Source organism: Eulemur rufifrons, chromosome 2 (genome assembly GCF_041146395.1).
Source record: "Eulemur rufifrons isolate Redbay chromosome 2, OSU_ERuf_1, whole genome shotgun sequence".
NCBI lineage: Eukaryota > Metazoa > Chordata > Mammalia > Primates > Lemuridae > Eulemur > Eulemur rufifrons.
In genome coordinates, this window is record NC_090984.1 from 10882124 (window position 1) to 10901618 (window position 19495).

The 19495-nt window shown below is 48.8% G+C and overlaps 1 protein-coding gene across 1 annotated transcript; it reads left to right on the forward strand.

Annotated features, from left to right (window-relative positions):
- Nucleotides 1-4397: 4397 nt before the first annotated feature.
- LOC138389652 (cytochrome P450 4F2-like) lies at nucleotides 4398-19318 on the forward strand. The gene is made up of 13 exons (XM_069478159.1): nucleotides 4398-4452; nucleotides 4834-5032; nucleotides 6777-6921; nucleotides 9468-9521; nucleotides 9614-9741; nucleotides 11603-11724; nucleotides 12487-12757; nucleotides 14283-14349; nucleotides 14547-14676; nucleotides 18084-18217; nucleotides 18313-18377; nucleotides 18558-18640; nucleotides 19049-19318. Exons 2-13 carry the CDS (start codon nucleotides 4835-4837, stop codon nucleotides 19230-19232), a joined length of 1581 nt encoding a protein of 526 aa, XP_069334260.1. The 5' UTR covers nucleotides 4398-4452; nucleotide 4834; the 3' UTR covers nucleotides 19233-19318.
- The last annotated feature ends 177 nt before the right edge of the window (nucleotides 19319-19495 follow it).

Below are 19495 nucleotides of genomic sequence, written 5' to 3' on the forward strand. Positions count from 1 at the left end.
AATGAAGTGCTGACACTGCAACACAGATGAACCTTGAATACGTTATGCTGTGTGAAAGAAGTCAGACACAAAGGTCGCACAGTGTATGCTTCACTCGCAGGAACTGTCCAGAATGGGCAGATCCACAGGGACAGAAAGCAGTCTGGTGTTGCCAGGAGCTGCGGGGAGGTGGGACTCGGAAGTGACTGTTAATGGGGACGGGGGTTCCTCTAGAGACGATAAAAATGTCTTGGCACGAGACAGTGTTGAAGGTTGCACAACATGGTGAATGTCCTAAATGCTATGAATTGTACTCTTTAAAATGGTTGAAATGGTGAATTTTACCCAAACACAAAATGCTATTTTATCATACATATGTTCAATTAATTTTTGTAATTCACATAATATATTGTGAACATCTTTCCATGACTTTAAATCATCTTATGAAACAATATTTTGTGGTTTAAAAAATCTTTGTGTCGAGTATTCAAGCTATTCTTCATTTTATTTTTAAAAATGGCATTTTGTTGGAAAATAAAGTGTTTTGTCTCACTTTGCAAGACGATTCTTATTTACAGCAATAGATGCCCATGTGTTCATGTAAGATACGGGTGTGGTTAGACATCTCTGGTAGAAGGTGACCTTCAGGGATGGCCCGCAGTCCCCATAGACACTGACGTTTTGGTTCCATTATCAGAAGTAGGTCACCTAGAAGGGAGAAGGTGATGAATGAAACTGCTATGACTATTTGCGGACAGGTTTTAGTGAGAAACCAAGTTTTCATGGCTCTTAGAGTGTGGCTGGATCGTATTATAAGTGTATGTTTGACATGATGACAAACTACCAAACTGTTTTGAGTGTCCTTGTCATTTTAAATGTCTATCAGTAATGTGTGACTATGCTAGTTTCTCTACATACTCACCAGCACTTGGTGGTGTCAGTTTTTTTCCAGCCATCCTTATGGGTGTGCAGTGGTGTATCACTGAGAGTTCAATTTGCATTTCCCGATGACTAACGGTGTTGACACCTTTTCATGTACCTATTGGCCACTCATACATCTTCTTTGGTGAAGTATCTGTTCAAATATTCTGCCCTTTAATTTTCCTTGGGTCTTTTACTTACTTATTATGGATTTTGAGAGCGCTTTGTATCTTTTACATACAAGTCCTCTGTCAGATGTGTGATTGGCAAGTGTTGTCTCCTAGTCTGTGGCTGGCCTTTTCATGATCTTAAGCTTCTTTCATAGGAAAAAAGTATTTAATTTTTATAAAATACAATTTATCAACTTTTAGAATAGATCACACTTACACTGTTATATATGAGAACTCTTTGCCTTACCCAAGGTCATGGAGATTTTGTTCTAAACGTTTTATAGTTTTAGATCTTACATTTAATTCTATGGTCTCTATTTAATTAAATTTGATATGAGAGGTATAGTTTGACTTTTCCTTTTTTGCTATGTAGATATTCAAGTGTTCCAGCACCGTTCGTTAAAACGATTATCCTTTTTGCATTAACTTCCCTTGCAGGTTTGCAAACAAAATCAATTGACCCAATTTGGGTGAATGTACTTCTCGACTCTCTATCTGTTCCACCTTTGGCCAGTACCACACTGTCAGGGTTACTGTAGCTTTATATTGTATCTTCAAAGGGGTTATCTGAAGCCTTTTTTTGAATAATTTTTGGCTATTCTATGTTCTTTGCATTTTCATGTAAATATTCAATCAGCATGCCCAATTCTATAAAAAGTCCTGCTGAGATTCTGATTGGATTCTTTCAATCTATAGATGAATGTGATGAGAACTGACATGTTAACAACTTCAAGTCTTCCCATCCATGAATATGTGTCCATTCATTCGTGTCTTCTGGGAGTTTTTTCATCAGTGTCTTGAAGCTTTCCCCATGGACATACCGCACATATTTTGTTTGATTTACACCTGAGGATTTCACTTTTTCTGGTGTACAATACTAAAAAAGTGGCACTTTAAAACATTGGTTTTCTAATTGTTTATTGTTAATACACAGTAGGGGTTGGTACAGTGTCTCCGTAAAGGGCCATATAATAAATATTTTAGGGCTTGCGTGCCCCATCTGCCTTCTTCTTCTCCTTTCATAACCGTTTTAAAATACAAAAGCTTTTCTTAGCTCATTGGTCCTACAATGACAGCCAGGCATGCCTGTAATCCCAGCTACTTGGGAGGCAGTGGAGGGAGGATCTCTTCAGCCTAGAAGTTGGAGGCTGTAGTGTGCTATGCTTGTGCCTGTGAATAGCCACTGCACTCCAGCCTGTGCAACAGAGTGAGACCAAAATTTAAAAAATAAAAAACCCTCTAGACTAGCTGCAGGCCATATTTCCTCCATACGCTACCGTTTGCAGACCCCTAGAATATAGAAATATAATTGATTTCTGGACATTGACTGTGTTTCCTGCACTCCGTTGGATCGTTCCCACTGGAATACAAACAATGCTTTCATTTCCTCAATCTAAAAACAAAGTCTTTTTCTTGGCTTCACTTTCCCACCAGCTGATGCTCCATATCTCTGTTCTACTACGCAGCAAACTCCTTCAACGAGTCCTCTGTACTTGGGGTGTCAGATGTCTCCTGTTCCTCTCCCAACAGGGTTTGAGATTCCTAAGGGGAGTGAGGACACTTGAGGCCTGTGGGTCCCTGGTTCTCTGCCGCACCTGTGTGTGTAATTCTCCAACGGTGGTGGCCGCTATTCCTGCTCTAGGCTGCCTCCACATTCCAGGCACATAGTAGGTCTGCAGTGAGCTGAGCCCCTCTGGCCACTGGGGGCTCTTTCTTCTGTGTCTCTAGGACCCTGCTCAATTTCCACACTCTGGATTTGCCCCCTGACCTTGAATTGGAGCACCTGGAACACAGGCGAAGTCTGTCCTGGTGGAGAGGGTGGAGATGCTGGCGGCGTGCATCCCACCCTGGTTTATTGAGCTGGAGATGGCAGAGAAGGCAGGAGAGAGTGAATTTTGGGGTCTCCTCATTGTACCAGTTTCAGGAGAACTGTCTGCCCCTCAACCTGAGACCACCCCACAGGGCAATTCTGGACAGGATCTGGGGAGGCTGGAGGGGAGCACTAGGTTCCTAGGTGGAGCATCCTGGTGTGGGAGGAGGAGGCAGGTGGTGACACAAGGACCTCAGGATATGTTGCTTCTGGGGCCACTGCATCACCTGAGAGTCCACCAGTATAAATGTCTCTGGAACAACATGGATTTGTCTGCCATGAATGGTGATGCAACAGCATGGCTGAGGGAAAGGGTTTGGACTCAATGGTCTGATAGATCTGAGCTCCTCTGAGCTCTGCAGCTTGGGCTAGAGGCTTGTCCTCTCTGAGCCTCAGTTTGCTCTTCTGTTAAATGGGCAGTTTCCTTCCTCTGGATACTGTCACTTGGGTCTCTCCACCCACTCCACAGGGTCTGGCCCTGAAAGCTAAGGGGAAGATGGTGGGAAGGCTTTGGGCATTGTGCTATATAGGTGAGCATCTGACACAAAGCAGGCAAAGTTTAGGTAGAGCACCTGGCACACAGTAGGAGCACTTTATGTATAGCGCTCAACACATAGTAGGTGCACTTTATGAAAAGCACATAGTAAATAAAAAGATTTATATAGATTCCCTGGTACAGCGTAAATGCATGTTATATAGTGTGCCATGCACACCGTAGGCGCCACTTACGTAGAGCACCGGCACACAGAAGAAGGACGTTACGTGCAGTCTTTTGCACAGAGCAGAGCACTGGCCCACAGCGGCTCAAGTGCTAGTGTTTAGCGCCTCCCCTTAAGCCCCTCTTTTTGGGCTCCCTCCTCTGTGCAGCTCTCCTCTCTCCCAGCTCTAAGTCTCTCACCAGGCATCCCATTTCCCAGATGGGAAGACTGAGCCCAGCTGGCCGGCCCTGCCCACAGTCAGAGCAAGGTCGGGATAAGCAGGAGGACTCCACTCAGGGTCCCCTGGCTCTGCCCTCCCCGCCTGGACCCTGTGTGCTCACGGCCCCTCTGAGCCTCACCCTCCACTTCTCTGCTCTCTCCTGGGACACTGAGCCCAGCCTCCAGCTTTGTCCTTGCAGCCGGGCTCTTTGTGCCAGAACCTGACCCGGGTAACCCCCGGGGAGGCTGGGTTCTTTGTTCCTGCTCCTAGTGCTCCTGTCTCAACCCACCGCATGGGCAGCTGTACACCCTGGGGCTCAGAGTCACCTGTGATCACCCCCAATTTACCCCCACTCCCCACGTGGGAGGTCCTGAGGGCCCAGTGTTCTTGCTGTGTCATCCTGAGCTTGTTTCTGTGCACCCAGCTGCTTCCCCGCCCCATGTTTTGGCCGCCTGCCTGCCCGGGCTGGTTCAGCCCAGGCCAGCCCAGCCCAGCCCAGCCAACCTTTATCAGGGCCGAGGGGCAAAGACCTCCCAGCAGGGAGACGAGCAGGGAGACCAGGAGGTTGCCTGGACAAGCTGCTCCTGAGAGAAGGTACCAGGATAGGGGTGGTGGGCCTGGGGGGTCCAGGCCCAGGATGGGGAGGGGCTGCCCAAGCTGGGGTGGCTCCAGGGATGTGGCCCTGGGAATGGTGGTTTCCTGGAAACCAAGCCCCCTGCAGCCTCCCTGCCATTCAGACTGGGCCTTTCTGACTGTCATCAGCCTCTCTCTGTCCCTTATTTGGGCGTTTACTACACAACTTGCCAGCTAGTTGGCTGCAGGTTCTAGCTGGGCCTTTCTGGACTTTAGCTCTCAAGCATTGTTTACCCATCTCTGAGCCCTCCCCTTCCCGCCCCTGCCCCTCTGCACTGGCCCTGGAGCCCCCTTCCCTCCCCTGGGCCTCAGGAACTCCCCCTGCACCCGTCTGCCCTGCAGGATGTCACAGCTGGGCCTGTCCTGGCTGGGCCTGGGGCCGGTGGCCACCTCCCCATGGCTGCTGCTGCTGCTGGTCGGGGCCTCCTGGCTCCTGGCCCGCGTCCTGGCCTGGACCTACGCCTTCTATGGCACCTGCAGCCGCCTCCGCTGTTTCCCGCAGCCCCCGACACGGAGCTGGTTCTGGGGTCACCAGGGCCTGGTGAGTGTGGCAGCAGGACGGGACTGGGGTGTCAGGGTGGGTGGACGTCCCCAGGGCCGGGTAGGGGCTCAGGGAGCCGCGGGTGGAGGTGGGCTGGGGTCTGGGACGGCAGAGAAGCGAGGGCGGCGGCTCACTCACTCCTCTGCTCAGTGCCTCACTGCTCTGCTGTGCCGTCCCAGGCCTCTGTCCCCTCCTTGTCCTCCCAGCCCAGCCTGCTCAGCATCCTTTTCCTGCCTGTCTTCCCACACTGGTGCACCGTGAGGGCTCCCGGGGAGGGCTGCACAGAGCGGGGACCCCGGGTGTCCCCAATTCTCCACTGCGGGACTTGGGGCCTCCTGAGGGGCACCGTCCAGGGTCTGCTCCCTGCCTGGCCCATGTCCTGTGTCTGCCCCTCTCTGGGCTGTGACTCCCCCACCCCCCAAACACACAGGGGCACCGCTGGCCCAGAAGACAGGTGGGGACAGTGTGCCACCCCTGCCCTTCCTGGGCAGCTTCCTCTTACCTGCTCTTCCCCACTGAGATGTCCCAGCGGGCCCTGCTGTGCAGCCTGCATGAAAGTTGGCCGCTCCCTTCCCCTCTCAGGAGCCTTCCCTAACCCCCTCCCACACCTTGGCCTCTGACTTGGACCTGCTCTGTCCTTTGGGGGACTTGGCCCCAGTCTGTTCATTTGTGATGGCAGGGCCATGGGCGTGTCCTTAGGCTCAGTGGGAGGGCGCACAGCACACACCATGCACAGAGATTGACGGACAGAGATGCTCACAGGTGGGAGCCACTGTCGTGATGGACAGTGAGAGCTCCCGTCTGCTCCCCGAGGTCAGCTGAGGCTGGAAGGTCCCGAGGGTGCAGACCCTTCTCCAGAGGAGGAACTGAAGCCCTTGTGCACCAGCCAGGACATGAGGGCATGTGGAAACCTGCCTTAGGGACACGTCCTGAGGTCACACTGCGGCCCACAACCCCCTCGGTGGGGACATCGCCATATGGCTGCCCCCAGGGCAGAACCACTCCCAGGACAAGAAAACCCTTCCTCTGGAGCCAAGGTGGCCCCTGCGTGGGCAGACAGCGTGTCCTCTCCCTCTGCCCTGGGGGGCACCTGTGGCGTTTGGAGACGCCCCAGGAGAGAAGGAGCAGGAGGAAGCAGAGATTCCCTCCATCTGGGCAGGATCCAGACACGCTGTTCACTGCAGAGGCTGCGCCACCTCCAGAGGCTGCAGGGGGGACCTGCGGTGGCCACTCCTGGGGGCGTGGATTAGTCAGTGTTCTGCAGAGACACAGAATCGCAGGGCACACAGATCTGGGTGTAGGTCTAGACAGACAAGAGGGGATTTACTATGAGAACTGGCTCGCGTGACTGTGGAGGCCGAGAGGCCCCACCCTGTGCCGTCTGCAAGCTGGAGACCCAGGGTGCTGAGCTGTCATTCAGTCCGCGTCCAGAGGCCTGAGCAGCTGCAGTTCTGATGTCCACGGGCAGAGAAGGCGGATGTCCCAGCTCCGGAAGACAGAGCCTAGTCCCCTCCTCCGCCTTTTTGTTCTCTCTGAGCCCTCAGTGGATTGGATGGTGCTGCCCACACTGGAGAGGGCGGATCTTCCTTCCTCAGTTTACCCATTCCACTCCTCATCCCTTCTGCAAACACCCTCGCTGACACACCCAGAAATTATATTACCAGCTATCTGGGCATCCCTTAGCCCAGTCACGTTGGCATCTGAAATTAACATCACAGGAGGTGACACCCTGTTTTGTTTGCAGATTCCCCCCACGGAGCAGGGGATGAAGGTCCTAACTCAGCTGGTGGCCACCTACCCTCAGGCCTTTACAACCTGGATGGGCCCCGTTACACCCGTCATCTTTTTGTGCCACCCTGACACTATCCGGTCTGTCCTCAATGCCTCAGGTACCCATCTGGAACACCGGGTGGTGGGCGCCGTGGCACATCCAACGGCTTCGGGCTGCTCCTCCCCTGAGCTTCGTCACATCCCCTGCACTGCCCCAGCCCCTCCTTCCCCCTTCCCTCTCAGCCATCGCTGTCTTTCTCTCATGTACTCACCAACCCCCACCTCAGTGTCCCCTCCCTGCACTGCCATCTTCTCTGGCCAGGGTTCTGGCCACCTCTGGACCCTAAGAGGCCTCAATCCAGGGCCCTGTCTTGTAGGAACCCTCAAGCTTCAGGAGATGGATGTGGACAGAGACATCTCCAAGTTCATTTGGGCAGGAGTGGGCCAGAGGGGGATGGGCTGTGACAGCTCAGAGAACAGCTGGGCCAGGCTGGCCGGCTTCCTGGAGGAGGAGTTCCTGGAGCTGAGTCTTGAACAATGAGTAGGAATTTTTGAAGAAGAGGGCAGCATAATGCAGTGGGCTTTGTTAGTATTTGAGATCCCCTGCCAGGCCTAGCATCAGCCTTGCCCATCCCCAGGACCAGAGCAACAGAGATCATGGCTCTGACTCCAAAACGCTCTGGAAACTCTGGAAGGGTCCTGACTTTCTCTGCCTGCTGAGGTCTCTTTCAGTTGTGAGTAATGGGAACTCAACCCCATCTAAGCAAATACAGAGGATCTATTGAGTGTATATTCCAGGGAAGTTGGCCTTCAGGCACGGCTGGATCCAGGTATCAGTGTCATAGGCAATCTGTCCCCTTTTGGTTTTACCTTTTTCCGTATCACTCTTCTGTTCAGGCAGCCCTTTCCTCTTGGTGTCAATGATGAGTCCCTGGTGGTCAGTTTTTATGGGAAAGCTCTCCTTTCTCCCACAGTTCCCATAGATGAACCACGATTCACTGTAATTGTCCGGGTGTGAGTCACAGGACTAAGTTTTCATCCAATCACTGTGACTGTGATTGTGCAGTCTTGGCACGTGTGGAGTTTCCCGAGTTATTGTTTTGGTGGCACAAATCAGGGTGATGGATAAAGACTCAGGCCCTGGATTCAGACAGTCATGGGCTCAGGTATCAGTCATGCCACTTACTGCGGGGGAGACCATGGACAAGGGACTCAGGTTTGGAGCCTCAGTCTCTTTACCCGGAAATGGGAGGGAGCAGAACCCAGGTGATCATGGTGATTGGAATCCAAATGGGGAAAGACCTTTTCTGTCCCTGGAACTGAAGGACTCAGAGCGTCATGTGCAGAGGACGTGGGGAGGGAGCCCAGGGGAGGATCCGCACAGAGAGGATGATGAGATGCTGCACGGGATCCCCCGGGCTCGGGTCTGGGTCTCTACCTTGCAGGTCCTTGTGTCTGGAAGCCTGGAAGAGCATGACTTGGGGCCTGTTTGTTCTTCCACAGATTCAGAGCTCAGGGGAAGGTCTCCTGTACGCACAGGGCCTGGCAAGAACCTCTGGGGATGTGTGCCTCTGGTGGGTGGGGCCCTGGCCTGCCATTGTGCGCATCTCCCACCCCACCTGCATCAAGCCTGTGCTCTTTGCTCCAGGTAGACATTGCCCTGGCTGCAGCTCACCCACTGCTGGGGTCTCTGTGCTGCCTCCAGCTGGCCCCGTGACCTGAATGTGGACAGGAGGGGCTGTGGCGGAGATGCCACTGCATGTCTGGGCGCGTCTGTGTGACGTCTGCTGTAGGGCCGTGTCTGCTGTAAGGCCACATCCTGTCAGATTTATAATCACCCCTGGGTCCTGGTTCCACCTGGTGTATGTTTACAGCTGGGATTGCATGGAGCTGGTCATGTCTGGGGCTATGGACATGTCAGGTATCTTGAAGTGTTTCTGGTTCTTGTCTGAGAAGCTGTTTGAGACTGTCTTTTTTCCCCTGCTGGTCACGTCTGGGACATGTTTGAATCTTGTCCAAGGCCTGAAACCAGGGTACTTTTGTGAAATCAGATATTTTTTAAGTATTATCTGAGGCAGTTCTTAGAGTATGTTAGAGTCATGCCTGAGGAGCAGTCTGGGTTACACTTGAGCCACATCAGGGACATTAGGGGACCATATTTAAATCCTATCTGGGGACCATCGATGTGGGAAGCATAAGTCATGTCAGACCATCTGAGGTCCATGTTAAAACTCATTGTGTCATGGTCAGGGTTGTCATGTGTTCACATGTCAGGGCCAAGTCACATGTTCCAGGTCCATGACAGGAGACATCAGATAGTGCTGTGGCAGACAGAGTGTCCTAAGTCCCTATGGAGGTGTTTTGTAGATTGTTGAGCTATGCTTGTGTGTCATAGAACATGTTGCACCATTGAGGATCCATGTCAGGTTGTGCTGGGTCACGTCGTGTGAAGTTAGGGTGTGTCATTGTTCTACTGTGCTTCTGCGGCCTGGTCTGGGTCCCCTCCCCGTCCCATCCTCCCTGCTTCCTCTGCCCTTGGTCCCCTTCCTGCTATGATGGGCGTGGAGGGAGGAAGTGCAAACCCCTGGCCAGGAGGCTCCACTGCCCACCCCAGGTGCCTCCCCTATCCCTATCCATGTCCCATGATGGTCTTCATTCATGTCAGCTGCCGTTGCACCCAAGGATGTGGTCTTCTACGGCTTCCTGAAGCCCTGGCTGGGTGAGTAACTGCAGGTGAATGGGGGTGGGGACAGCCTTGTGGAGCCAGGAGAAGGTGCTGCCTTTGCTCACTGCCCTTGGCTGTCCTACCAGGGGATGGACTCCTGCTGAGTGCCGGTGACAAGTGGAGCCGCCACCGTCGCATGCTGACTCCTGCCTTCCATTTCAACATCCTGAAGCCCTACGTGAAGATTTTCAAAGAAAGCGTGAACATCATGCATGTGAGTTCATTGAACACAGGGTCCCAACTGGATCCTTGGGGTCAAAGGGTCCTCAGACAGATCTGGTCTGGAATTTTGGGTCTACTGGGTGGCTTAGGGTCATTGTTCTTCCTCTCTGAGCCTTGCTTTCCTCAGCTGTGAAATGGGGATATAACCCCTGCTTAACAGGTGGCAATGGAGGCATGTCCCGGGTACACGTAGATGCTCAGAAGGTATCAGTTTCTATGTTTCTGTCATGGAAGCTCTGCCAACTCGAGAGAACGATGATGATGATGATTGCATAGTAGCTATTGCTGAGTACCAACTGTGCACTGGTTTAGAGCAGTAGGGGTTTGCGATTGCTACTATGTATACAGGACAGTTGGCTCATTCTGGGTGTAGAAGGGATGTCTCATGGTGTGTGATCAGCTGTGGCTGCATTAGGCAGCTTTGCTGATCCTGGCTCAGTCTCTCACATGCGTGGGGCTTGGCTGGCTTTAGACTGATCTAGGATGGTCTTAAGTGGGACAACTGGACTGCCCTGCATTTGATCTCTCCCTCAGGAAGGAATCCCAGCATTGTTTGCATGGCAGAGACAGGGTTACAAGGGAGTATGAGGAGGTTTCAATGACTCTTGAGTCTTAGTTATATTAGAGTTATTACCCTATCATTTTGTCTACATTGTATTTGGCCATAGAAAGCCAAAAGTCCAGCACAGAATCAAAGAGGCATAAAATAGGCTCCATGTCTTTATGGAAGTTGCTGAAGAATAACATGGCAAAGGGTGTGGACATGAGAAGAAGTGAGGAATTGGTGATAAGGGTTTTGTGTAGTGCCTAGGATTTTTTTACTTGGAAGCTGATAAGTCAGCTTGTTACTGTTTCTTTCATGGATTCTGCCAGAAGACAAGAGACTCTAGGGTCAGAGACAAAGGGCAGTTAACTACTCATGGCCCTGCAAGCAGCGTGTGCTTCTTGTTCATTTGCATCCTTTCTCCAAGCCACCCAAATCCCATGGAGGTGACACAGGTGGGATTCTATAGATGCCTGCTCAGGTAGTCTATTGCATTACATGAGAGGAGCATTAGGCTTAGGGAATCTGCTTTCACAGCAAGAAGACAGAAGTCTGATAAGTGCCTAGTGAGAGTCATTACCTTATCCCTCAAGGTTGCTCTCTTCAAACACAAGTCTGAGAAGCGACCCAGGTTATGAACATGAGGGCCTCCCCTTCTTGGATGCCCAGAAAAGAAGCTCAGAGACCATGAAGGACTGCCTCTCCCAACATAGGGATATTTTAAAATCAATCTGTAGCAATGGGGACAAGAAAACTCAACATTTATGGTGCACTCTCCCTATTCTAGAAAGAATGCCATATGCCAATTCCATGATATGAGCATATATTTTCTAATTTAATTTTAATAGCTCTGTGAAGCAGAGATTATTTTTTCCCCATGTGAGATGATAAAATGGAGGGCCAGAGAGATTGGAGAGTTTGTCCAAGTCTATGCAGCCAGTAAGTGATCTGGAAGTGGTGGAGCAGGGGTGCTAACCTGATTTGTTTATCTAGCACCAAAGCAGGTCAACTTACTGTTACTGAAGATTTGACAGGTGGGACTTAGGGGAGGGCAAGGACTTGACCAAGGGCACTCAGAGCATAGGAAGCAGAGTTGGAACTGAACCCAAGTCTCCTGATTCCCAGCCTTGGGGCTTCATCTCTTAATAGTAATAGCTTTCATTCTCACCCAAGCCCGGTCCTCCCTGAGGATGGGTCCTGGGGCACAGAACTAAGAGGCTGTCTCTGGGGGAGTTCATCTGGAGGCTGGGGTTGGGGAGGGGCTCCAGAGAGCCAGAACTCATCTCCATCTCTGTCTCTCTCTGGCCAGGCCAAGTGGCAATGCCTAGCTTCAAAGGGCAGCACCCATCTGGACATGTTTGAGCACATCAGCCTCATGACCTTGGACAGTCTTCAGAAATGTGTCTTCAGCTTCGACAGCCATTGTCAGGAGTGAGTCCTTGCCCAGGGCCTGGGAACTTTGGCCATGGATCCAAGAGAGTGGGTGGGTTGGGAAGGCTGAAGAGCCTTCCTGGAGAAGTTGTGTCATATCTCTCTTTGAGGGACAGGGAAGGCAAGAGAGAATTGTGTGGTTTTTTCAGGTAGTTGAAACTGAGTTAAGGCAAGGAGCCTAGGATGAGTAGAACACGTGCAGCAGGCATAGATTGAGATTGTAGAAGTAGACAGGGGCTGGATCTCAAGGACATTGGAAACCCAGGCAAAGTGGCATGAACTTTATCATGAGGTTTCCAAGGAGTCATTGAAGGAGTTTGAGTGGATACTGGGTATGGTCAGAGCTGAGCTCTTTGGAGAGCTGACTGTGATGTAGACACTAGATGGAGTTGACTTGGGATGAAAGAAGCTAGGGTGGGGGCTGGGCCATGGACCAGTTGGAAAATGACAAGGTCCTAGCTGTGTGGACAGTTTCAGGAAGGATAGGTGCAGGACTGGATACTGGGTAGGTGACAGAGGAGCAGAGGAGCATGATGTCCATGCTATGACCTGGCTGCCTAGTGGCATGTAGGCAACTCATGGAGGTAGATGCAGGCAGAGAAGAAGGTTTGGAGAGTCAAGTCTCATGGACGATGCCCTCTGTGGGGCCACCTGTTTCTGGAGACTCAGATTCCCGATGCAAGTTAGATCCTGGCTGCTGTGGAAAATGCTCCTGGGTTTCAGGTGCATTGAGTTTTTCCTCCCCATTCCTTCATCGTGCAGGAAGCCCAGTGAATATATTGCCACCATCCTGGAGCTTAGTTCCCTTATCGAAAAAAGGAACCAGCAGGTCCTTTTGCACACGGACTTCCTGTACTATCTCACTTCCCATGGGAAGCGCTTCCGCAAGGCCTGCCGTCTGGTGCATGACTTCACAGATGCCGTCATCCAGGAGCGACGCCGCACCCTCCCCAAACAGGGTATTGATGACTTCCTCAAGGCCAAGGCCAAGACCAAGACTTTGGACTTCATCGATGTGCTCCTGCTGAGCAAGGTGGACTTCCTGGAATCTGAACTCAAGTATTAGAATGATACATGGTGCAGTGGTGCATGTCAGCTGTCCCAGTTACTCGGGAGACTGAGAAGGAGGGTTGCTTGAGCCCAAGATTTCAAGGCTGTAGTGTGCTATGATTACACCTGTGAATAGCCCCCTCACTCCAGCCTGGGCATCACAGAAAGACCATGTTTATAAAAAAAAGAGAGAGAGAATCTATTCATATCAAAGAAAATGGACTTGATCCAGAGGGCACTGGGGAGCCATGGAATTTATTTTGAGAAAGGGAGGGACAGGTCAGAGACAGATTTTAGAGATGACTCTCTAGAAAGCAGCAAGCAGAGACTGCTAAGTCTGAAGGTCTGAAGCTGTGAAGAGTCTGAGCTTTTACTCTGTTTTTATCTCTATGTCTTTATATCTACATCTATATCTATGTCTATATGTATGTTTTTGTCTATGTCTGTGTCCATGTGTCTTTGTCTTTGTGTATGTCTGTTTATGTCTTTTTCTGAGTTTTTGAGTCTTTGTGTCTATGTCTTTGTATGTATATCTGTGTCTTTGCCTTTGTGTGTGTCTGTGTATGTCTCTGTCTATGTCTGTGTCTATGTGTGTATATATGTGTGTTTCTGTGTCTCTGTCTGTGTCTATTGGTATGTCTATGTTTACGTTTTCCTCTATGTTTGTCTTTGTCTATGTGTATGTATGTGTGCATGACTTTGTGTCTGTGTCTATTGTTTATGTCTTTGTCCATGTCTTTGTTTCTGTGTGTATGTCTATATATTTGTCTATGTCTGTATCTATTCTGACGGATGCAACCCCTGGATCAGAGAAGCCCATTTCTTACTCACGGCAATAGTAGCAGCCAGAGCTGGATTGCAGCACTGGGCTCCCCAATCCCAAATTCCTCCGAGGGTGATGCAATGGTTCCAACTGTATGTGCAGAAGACTTTGCACCATAGGACAGGGTCCCTGTATTATGAGTCTTGCAACTGATATAGTGCAGCTGGCATATTCCCCCTTCTGAGAGAGAGAGGGAGAGAAAGAGAGAGCAAGCTTTGTTCTGGAGTATAAAAAATCCTCTCCAGTGAGATGCCAAATTCTAAAAGTTTTCAACCCAAATGTCCCCAGTGGAGATAAGGTAAGGTTCCCTGGATTTATTACTCTAGAATGTGAGCAAGTATCTTTGGAGCAGTACTTAATCTCTGACTTCCAAGGCAAATGGCCATTTCATCATCCTGTAACTCAGGCTGCCAGGAACTTTTTCCTCAGAAATCTCTCATCATGCAGCAGCATAAACATATTCATAGGTCATTGATTCCTCCCACCAGAAACAAAAGAGGAGGCCAGGAAGCCAGGGAGGAAGGCTGTGGGACAAGGGCTCTGGCAATGGTGACCAGGAGAGGTCTAGGAGTGCTGGGTGGGCTTGGGCTTCTGGAAGGAGGATGAATCTTCCAGATTGTCTCAGGTTAGACTCAGGAGCCGTACATGCTAGTGTGATTTGGGGGATCTTGTCTTCTTTGTCCAGGATGAAGATGGGAAGCAGTTGTCAGATGAGGACATAAGAGCGGAAGCTGACACCTTCATGTTTGAGGGTGAGGGTCCCAGTGTGGGACTACAGTGGGGACAGGAGTCTCTCCATCCCAGGGACTTGATGGGTGGACCCTGGATCACTCTATTCTGTCCATCCTCTCCCTCCTTCCATCCTCCCTGAGAGCCTCAATGTAGGGCGCTGTCCACACCCTGGTGCTGAAGCAGCCCAGAGATTCAAGCTTGCCTGGCTGCCCCTCAGGCCATGACACCACAGCCAGTGGTCTCTCCTGGATCCTGTACCACCTTGCGAGGCACCCGGAACACCAGGAGCGCTGCCGGCAGGAGGTGCGAGAGCTGCTGAGGGACCGTGAGCCTGATGAGATTGAATGGTGAGTGCAGGTCCTCACGGCCTGTTCCTGAGCCTGTTATCATTGGCTCTGCTGCCAGGTGGGGAAGAGGGAAGATGGTTTTTTTTTTGTTTGTTTGTTTTTGTTTTTTGCTGATTTTGCTGCTATTGCTTAGTGGAAATGTGAGCAGAGACCACAAGCAGGGTTTGGTATACAGCTTGGCTAGCAGAGGAAAGGTTGCAAGCTTTGGGGCAAAAAGATCTGGACTGCTGAGAAAATGTGACACTATGTGATTGTACTTCTATGAGTTTGACTGTTATGGATGCCACCGATAAGTAAGTTCATGCAGTATTTGTCTTTCTGTGCCTGGCTCATTTCACTTAGCATAATGTCCTCCAAGTTCACCTATGTTGTTGCAAATAACAGAATTTCCTTCTTTTTTTTTTTTTTTAAGGCTGAATAGTATTTTATTGTGTATATACACCACAGGGAAAATGAGTGTTAAATTTCAGAAACATTGATGAGAACATATTCTTCTTGCACTAAGTGGGACATTACAGAGAAGGCTAGGGTTATGCTTGGCATTCTTCCCACCCAACCTAGTCCACTCCCTTTCTCCTGAAGGGCCTCTAGAGTTAGGGATTTGCTATCTATCTATCTATCTATCACCATATATATACACATATACTTTTTGCCCTCTGTCATTTACACATATATTTAAATATATACTGTACCGATTTTCTTCTAGCTTTCAGTGTGTGGTAGGACTAGTGATCCTTATTTCTTCTTTTGGGTAGCTGTATAGTAGTCTGTTGTGTGGATGTACCATAATTTGTCTAAATAGATTCCTATTGATGTATATTTGGATTGTTTCAGACTTTTGCCAAATTAAACATGGTGCAGTCAGCATGAATGCACAGTGATCATTGCTTACAAGTGGCAGCATCTCTGCAGGACAAATTCCTGGAAGTACAATCTCTTAATCAAAGACTATGACTATTTGCGTTGTGCAGTTTTGTTAATAATTGCAAATCCATTTCTATTAGCTGAGTTTGATTGCACCAACTTTCCCATACCTTCACCAATAATATTATATTATTGAAGTTCACATCTTTGCCAATTTTCATATTTCTTCCCTTAATGAACATTTCTTTAAATGACAGTGAGATTGAACATCCTTTGCATATGTTGATAAGACTTTTTTATGGGGGTGGTTGTCATCTTTTTTTCTTTTTTCCTTTGGGTCCTTTAAAAATATTTACTGTCAAGAATGTGTATTAAAATTAATATCTTTTCTGTCTTGTATTGCAAAAGATTGCTTTTTAAATTGGGGGGTACCTTTGGTTAATTTTTATGAAGTCAAATTTGTCTAAAGTATCTTTTACAGTCAAGCTATCCATCCATGACCCAGGGTTTTGTGGGGCTTCCTTTGCTAACTGTGACATTTTCACTTATTCACATGTCTGCCTCTGAGCTCTCTATTCTGTTCTGTGGGTCTATTTTTCTGTTTTTGCAGCAGTGCTACACTAGTTTTTTTTTTTTTTTTTTCATTTGAGTTTGGCATTTTTTCTTTCTTTCTATTTTATTTTTTATTATTATTTCAGTATATTGTGGGGGTACAAAAGTTAGGTTACTAGTTTTATTATTGTGACTTTGTAGTAGGTCTTAAAAGCTGATAGAGATTCCTCTCTCTTTAATATTTTATTTTCAAATTGATTGATTTAGCTCTTCATGATCTTTTATTCTTCCAGAAAAAATTTAGAGTAAGGTTATCAAGTTCCCCCCCAAATCAGGTAGATTTTAATTTGAAGTAAATATATCCTATTGGTTGACTTGAATATCTGATAGACATGTGAAAAATGCATTGCTTCATAATATTGATGTATGCTCTTCTAGAGTGTGGAATTGATATCCATTTAGTCAAATAATCTTTAGTCTTTTAATAGAGTTTAAAATGTTAGCATAGAGATTTTATGCATGTTTCATTAACCATTAGATAATTTCATTGCTATGGAGAAATGTATCTTTTATTTGGGTTGAGTGAAATTTATAAGTTCATTTGGAATACAGAGATTTTACATTTCTTGCTAAGTTTAATCCCAGAATTTTATATTATTATTATTAGCATCTTTTCTTTTATTATGTTTACCAGCTGATTGTTATTTATACATGAAATCTAATGATTTCTGCATATAAGTTTTGTGCCCAATGATCATAGTAAATGCTAAAGATGGTGTCTCACATTGATAGGAAAATTATGGATCATTTAATAAAAGCCATTGGAACAACAGGTGAACTAACTGGAAGAAAGTCAACTGAACCTGCTTCTCCCATCTTATAACAAGATAATGTCCACATAAATCAAGTATTTGAAATTTATAAAAATAGAGTCTTTAAAGTGCTAGAAGAAACCATATTAAAATTATTCTATAGCTCCAGAGTAGAGAAAATCCTATTTTGATACAAGTCCCAGGAAATATACAAGAAGAGATTGATATGCTGTTAAATGAGAAAAGACACAGAATAGTGCATATGATATATAGTATGCTACTAATATTATTTTTTTAATGCATAAAAGTGAACAGAGGGAAGTAAAACTCAACAGAAATCAAACAGTGGGGAGAGAGGAGGATGGGAGGAGCGGAAACCTACCTAACAGGTACAATGAACACTATCTGGGTGAAAGGCACACTTATAACCATGACTCAAGCATTATAAAGGTGATCCATGCAACCAAAAAGATTTGTACCCCTGTAGTACTTTGAAATAAAAGGAAAATAGCTATGGAGGAATACATTAAAAATAATAATGTAGGCAATCTGTGTTTGTGGATGTGGGAAATGGGTGGCTTAGAAGTGGGTGATGTTTTATAGTTTTCAAATTTTGAAACACTTAACTGCATCAGGTAACACTTTCAATAGCCACACAAAAAGAAGAAAGATTAGGGAAAATAATTGAGCTCCTTTACTGGATCTTCAATGTTTATAAAAGTTGCCTAGCGGAATCTCTTGTGCTTTCTAAGCATAAAATCACTTTCTGCCAAAATGATATGTTTACCCCTACATTTCAAATTGCATTACACTCCTTTTTTTTTTCCTGCCTAATTGCATTTGCTAGTATCTTAAGTACAATGATAAATAAGAGCAAAACATTGGATCTGTGTATTTTGTTTATTTTTATGTAAATTTGTTAACTTTTGCAGTTGGCTTTTGGATGCTGTGTTTTCCTCAGAAATATCTTTTTTTTTTAAATACCCAGCTAAATTTTCTCTAGTATTTTTCTAATTCTCTGCTGTTCTAATTTTTTCTACTTTTCTAATTCTCAAATATTTGATTCCTGTGGAGCTTACTTTGTTATAGGGAGAAAAGGTGTCAGTGGGAAACACAGTGGCTGGAGATTTCTGTCTTTGCTCCCTGGATAATTGTGTTGTGGGGGGCTGGGTTTCTTAGGGACGACCTGGCCCAGCTGCCCTTCCTGACCATGTGCATTAAGGAGAGCCTGCGCCTGCATCCCGCAGTCCCAGCGATCTCCCGCAGCTGCACCCAGGACATTGTGCTCCCAGATGGCCGGGTCATCCCCAAAGGTGCCCACAATGGCAGGGGGAGGAGGAACCTGGGCAGGAAGACGGGCCCATCAGGCAGTGAGGCCCTGTCCTGACTGCTCCCTCCTCTCGCACAGATGTCATCTGCGTCATCAGTATTTTAGGGATCCATCATAACCCAGCTGTGTGGCCGGACCCGGAGGTGCTGACTCCCCCCACCCCCATTTTATCCATTTCACGGGTCCTAGAGGAGGGGGAGGGGCTTCGACAGGGAAATCCCGGATCTCCTCTCTCCCCCACTACCAGACACCCTCATCTGTCTCTCCAAGGCTGACTGTCCCGGGAGACCCACCCAGCAAGCCTGTCTCCCTCTCGCCCCCAGGTGTATGACCCCTCCCGCTTCGACCCGGAAAACGTCAAGGAGCGGTCACCTCTGGCTTTCGTTCCCTTCTCTGCAGGACCCAGGTGAGGGCAGTGGGTGTGTGAGGTGGGGATGGGGTGATGGGTGTGGGAGTCTGGGCATGACAGTCGGCAAAAGGGGTAAACTGTAGACGGTCAGAGTTCCAGCCCTCCTTCCCGCCCCTGCTCCGAGGTTGTGGATAAAGGTCCACGGAACCGGGTTGCGTAGGTCCAAGAGGGGACTGTAGTGTGCTCAGAACCTCCTTCCCCTTTGCTGTTGTGAGTTGGGGGCTGGAATCTGGGCCAGGGTTGGGGTATGTGCAAGCCCACATGGGGGTCCTAGGCACAGGGATACCCCACTCTGCCCCTTCAGGCTGATCGGGGTGAGGGTGGGGGTCCCGGGCCAGGTTCCAGGTACCATGGGGCCCGGATGGGGGTCCTGGGTGCCGTCACTGTCCCCACCTCCGCCGCCAGGAACTGCATCGGGCAGACCTTCGCCATGACCGAGATGAAGGTGGTCCTGGCACTCACGCTGCTGCGCTTCCGCGTCCTACCTGACAAGGTGGAGGCAGAGACGAGCAGGAAGCCGGAGCTGGTCCTTCGAGCCGAGGGTGGCCTTTGGCTGCGGGTGGAGCCGCTGACTGTGGGCCAGCAGTGACCCACCACTGCAGGATTAAGACCCACTCTGCCCCAGCCCACCTGCCTTTGCAGACTCCCAGGAATAAAACTGTGCTGTCACCTGTGCCTGAGCCTCACCTAGGGCCATCAGGGGCGCTTGGGGACTGTGGAGATCCACAGCGTGTGGGTGGGTGGGTTGAGGCAGCGCTGGTGTTTCTGAGCCCACAATTTTCACTGCCTCTCTGGCTGAATACAAGGCCCTCAGCAGATCCTGGGGTTCCTCTTACAACCCAAGTATGGACT

Bases quoted from the DNA above. Each gene is read 5' to 3' on its own strand.
- LOC138389652 (XM_069478159.1), top strand. From the start codon at position 4,835: ATGTCACAGCTGGGCCTGTCCTGGCTGGGCCTGGGGCCGGTGGCCACC. The intron at 5,033-6,776 runs GTGAGTGTGGCA...TTTTGTTTGCAG, and splicing joins TCTGGGGTCACCAGGGCCTG to ATTCCCCCCACGGAGCAGGG. The intron at 9,742-11,602 runs GTGAGTTCATTG...CTCTCTGGCCAG, and splicing joins AAAGCGTGAACATCATGCAT to GCCAAGTGGCAATGCCTAGC.